This window comes from Polypterus senegalus, chromosome 13 (genome assembly GCF_016835505.1).
Source record: "Polypterus senegalus isolate Bchr_013 chromosome 13, ASM1683550v1, whole genome shotgun sequence".
NCBI lineage: Eukaryota > Metazoa > Chordata > Cladistia > Polypteriformes > Polypteridae > Polypterus > Polypterus senegalus.
In genome coordinates, this window is record NC_053166.1 from 57,988,199 (window position 1) to 57,993,062 (window position 4,864).

The window sequence follows — 4,864 nt, forward strand, 5'->3', positions numbered from 1 at the left end:
AACCTCTCAAAGTATTCTTTCCATATGCTCAACACACTCTCCTCACTTGTGAGTATGTTTCCACCATTATCCTTTATCACCCTAACCTATTGTTCATCTTTCCCAACTTGATCGCTATGTCTAGCCAATCAGCACAGGTCTGCCTCCTTAGTGTCCAAACTCTCATATGCCTTTTCTTTAGCCTTCACCACCTCTCTCCCTTGCCACTTCTATTGTAGTTGCCCAGCTGTTTGGCAACTCTTCACTTCAACCTTGTGCCTTTCTTACCTCCTCCCTAAACTCCATCTTTCAATGTACCTTTTTTCAACACTCTGGACATACTGTTCCTCCAGAATAACCCCTACTCAAATGTTTCTCCCATCTATACCATGGTTGAACAATTTGAACCTGACTCCAGTACACCTGGCCTTACTCCCCTTCCATCTGGTTTCTTGCATATCTATATATATAATTCACTAAGGCAAGACAACCATGGAAAGCACGCCGGAAGGGGCGTGGATTCACTAAGCCGCCGACAAGTAAGACGCCCATGGCGCACGCAGGAAGGAGCCACGCCTACCGACTCTAAGACCATTGGATACGACGACAACTCACAGAACCACGCCCACCAACTCGGACACGATGACACAGGAAAAACGCCGTCATTTATGTTCGTCTGTCGTAGAGTCCACATGCAGCTCTGAGCCACATTGACTGTTCATAGAGGTATGTTTCTCGTGGAGGTGAATCGCTATATGCAGCATGTAAAGCAGTTTGCGAGGGGTATCCCATGGGATCCTTAAAACAATCCTTTAAAACTGAGGTTAAAACACAATGAAGGAAGCAGTCTTTAAAAACCAATAAGCCATATGCCTCTGTTTCATTACAGTCTCACCTAACTTCACCAATGCAGGCCCTGCAACAGTCGAGACGCTCTCTCAATAGCTGACCTTCTCTGTGCCTGACCGGTTCACACAGAGGCACCACACGACGCGGCAGGACTATCTAAGAGCAGGCATGTTTGTCACGGATGTAAATCGCTGTATGCGGCGTGTAAAACAGTTTATTTGTCGCGGATGTGAATTGTTGTATGCAGCGTGTAAAACAGTTTCCGAGGGGTTTCCCATGGTCTTAGACTTGGTGGCCGGGTCTCTGTCAGTTGCTCTTGCGACCGGGCACATGACCAGGCAGTGTGTATGCTTCGAGTGCGAGGGTGGACGCGACAGGACCGTCTAAGAAAAATCATGTCGCAGCTGTGAATTGCTGTATGCAGTGTGTAAAACAGTTTGTTTGTCGCAGATGTGAATCGCTGTATGCGGCATGTAGAGCAGTTTGCGAGGGGTATCCCATAGTCTTACAGTTGGTGGGCGAGTCTCTGTTAGTTGCTCTTGCAAGCGGGCACATGACCAGGCAGTATATGTGCTTCGAGAGCATGGGTGGACGCGACAGCAACATCTAAGAAGATTCATATTTGTCGCGGATGTAAATCGCTGTATGCAGCGTGTAAAACAATTTGTCACGAATATGAATCGCTGTATGCAGTGTGTAAAACGCTGTATTGTATGTTGCATCTCCAGAGTTACATATTTTCATTCACCTACAGTCGTATACACAATGAAGTAACCAGTCTTTAAAAATCGAGTTTTCGGTTACGACGCACGACCGCATGCACCATAGCAAACTGTTTTACATGCTACATACAGCAATTCGCATCTGCGACAAACATGCGTCTTCTTAGAGGCTCCTGCACTTTGTACACACCGCCCACCCACCTCACTACCACCGTGGTCGGGTGTCTTGGTTGATTATATATAGAAAGGCAGCCAAAACCGCACAGAGCAATGAAAAGTCTACGTGAGTCACAGCTGCATCTGGACTGTGCACAGACGACAACGACTCGAGTGACGAGTTGGAGGTGGGCACATGAGCAGGCAGTGCATACTGGACAAGAAATCAGCAGACTAGCATGACGGAGGCAGCGGAGTGGATGTCCTTCTCCTCTCCTCCCGTTCCACCCTCCACGCCTGAGCGATGCACAGATGATTGTGTGTTGGTTCATTCTGTGCATTGTTACAATGTTGCTTTTCTTGCTGATTTATTACATTTCCGATTTTTCAAATGTTCATTTTCTCCCTGTGCTTAAAAATCATTAAAAAAACGGCCTGATTATGTGGCGTATTGTACACCGCGGGTTGGCTAGTATAATATATTAACCTTCCTTCTCTCCATCATATTAGCTAACTCGCTCCCTTTACCAGTCATACTGTCCACATTCAAAGTTCCTACCCTCACATCAACTCTCCTAACCTTTCTCCTCTGCTCCTTCCGCCGGACACGCCTTCCCCCTCTTCTTCTTCAGCCAACAGTAGCCCAACTTCCCCCAGCACCCTGTTGGGTAACATTACTGGTGGTGGCCATTGTTAACCCTATAACGCCGAGCGCGACATTTTCGTTAACATTTAATTAAAACGTATCTGGTGCCGAAATTATAAAGCTTTTGGAGCCGACGACGATATCAACGAAATCGTAGCACTTCACTAGTACAAATGCATACCGCTAGTGAAGCATTTTAGCAGCAACCTGCTTGAATAGGGGCACATGTTTTGACCGATTTTGCCTTTGAGGCTAGTGGTTGTTGACGTTCAGTGCATTTTACGATAATTTTCAATCTAGTGAAGTTTTAGTGTTGATATTTTATATATATGTTCATAAAAGTGTAGTTTTTATGTCAAAGGTGTAATACGCATAAAAAACATTATATTTATTATATATTTCCGCTTTTTCAAAACGTAACGAATTCGTTACGTTCGTCTTTTGAATCGACGGTGACAAAAATTATCACAGCATGGATTGTGGTTTGTTTTATGGAAAACGGCGAATTTATGACCTAAATGGAATCAGTACAGATTCAGACAAGGAACCAGATGCTAATAAAGATTAAACTGGTAAATAAAATGTGTATTATATTTAAAAATTTTGATTTTACTATATAAAATTTTATTTATATTGCTATTGAAACTATTTTGATAACAATATTTATTTTATCCCATGATAGGAAGTGAATATATGCCCGAATATTTTGATTTGGATGAATTAGAAGACCTTGTAGTTAGTAATGATAATACTAGTGAAGATGAGTTAGAAACTTCAGTTGTTGAAGTTGAAGAATCAATTCCAATAACTACAAGTTCAAAGCCATCTACATCAAAAAAGCAAAGAATTCCTTTTTGGCGGCACATTTCTGGAGACAGTACAGCTAGACCTGTGCCTGAATGGTTAGGACAAATAGATTCTTCTGGGGTACTAAAACATCCTGTTGAATATTTTAGACATTTTTTCTCGAAGGATATCATTACTCATATTGTTGAACAATCAAATCTTTATGCAATCCAGCAAAATCCCAATAAACCTCTTGCACTGAGTAGCCAGGAACTTGAGCAATTTTTGGGTACACTGCTTGCTATGTTGATGGTGAAGCTCTCAAATTCACGTTTATATTGGAAGAGCAAACTAAACTGTCCTATTGTATCAGAAGTGATAAGTAGAGATAGATGGGAAGATATAAAATCCAAGATTCATTTCAATGATAATTCACAAATTCCCTTACCTAATGAGAAAACAGATACATTATTCAAGATCCAGCCTTTGATAGACCATTTACAAAAAAGGTTTCGGGAAATACCAATGCCCCAAATGCCATGTGTCGATGAACAGATAGTTCCATTCAAAGGTAGATCAAGCATAAAACAATATACACCCAGCAAACCACACAAGTGGGGATACAAATTGTTTGTTCTTTGCGATGAAAAAGGCATCATGTATGATTTTTTCATATTTTCAGAGAAAATTGAACCGGTATTAGGAGAACCCAACTTGGGAGCTCGTTCAAATGTAGTACTGAAATTGGCCCAATCAATTCCTGTTGGATTGAACCATTTATTATATTTTGATAACTGGTTTACGTCACTTCCTTTGATGACAACTTTAGCAAAGAAAAAAATATTTGGCTTGGGAACTGTTAGAATCAATCATTTGCCTGGCATCCCACTAATCAAGGACAAAGATTTAATGAAAAGAGGCAAAGGGCCCCATCAAGAAGTGACTGCTCTAGTTGAAGATATTGAAGTATGTGTAGTGAAATGGGCAGATAATAGAGTTGTAAACCTTATGTCATCTTTTGCCTCGGCAGAACCAAAGGCCAACTGTAAGCGATATAACAAAAAGACAAAACAAACCATCACAATCGATTGCCCCGCTATTGTGAAAACCTACAATCAGTTTATGGGAGGTGTTGATTTGATGGACTTGCTAATTGCACTGTACAGAATTCACATCAGATCGAAAAAATATTATCACAAATTATTTTTTCATTTTATAGATGTGACTGTTGTGAACTCTTGGCTACTTTATCATAGAGACTGTGAGAGCCTTCAGTTACCAAAAAAAAAGATCCGAAGTCTGCAAGAGTTCAAAATGAGCATCGTCAAAGCTCTTCTTCTTGAAGGAAAAAGTAATAGACCAACAAAAAGAGGCAGACGTTCTACTAGCTCTACTGATGTTGAGTTTGCTAACAAAATAGAAGAGGTCCTGCCACCAAAAGTATCCCTGGAAGAGATACCCGTTTGGATGGTCTTCACCATTACCCTGAGGTCACAAACAGAGGAAGATGCAAAAATGTAAATTGCAAGAGTGCACCAGTATTTGTCTGCAGTAAATGCAAAGTTCATCTTTGTATCACAAAAGAAAAAAATTGTTTTGTTCAATTTCACACTAACTAAAATTATAAACAAATAAATTTTGTATTATATTTTATAAATAAAATAAGTTTTCAGTTTGTTTTTTATTTAATAATAAAATAATATAGAAATGAAGGTGCATTTTTTAT

General features: G+C 40.5%; 1 protein-coding gene across 1 annotated transcript; it reads left to right on the plus strand.

Annotated features, from left to right (window-relative positions):
• Positions 1-3,027: 3,027 nt before the first annotated feature.
• LOC120543306 (piggyBac transposable element-derived protein 3-like) lies at positions 3,028-4,659 on the plus strand. The gene has a single exon (XM_039776341.1). It carries the CDS (start codon positions 3,028-3,030, stop codon positions 4,657-4,659), a length of 1,632 nt encoding a protein of 543 aa, XP_039632275.1.
• The last annotated feature ends 205 nt before the right edge of the window (positions 4,660-4,864 follow it).

What these genes read in the sequence shown, in the direction of transcription:
- LOC120543306 (XM_039776341.1), top strand. Translation starts at nt 3,028, where the DNA reads ATGATAGGAAGTGAATATATGCCCGAATATTTTGATTTGGATGAATTA.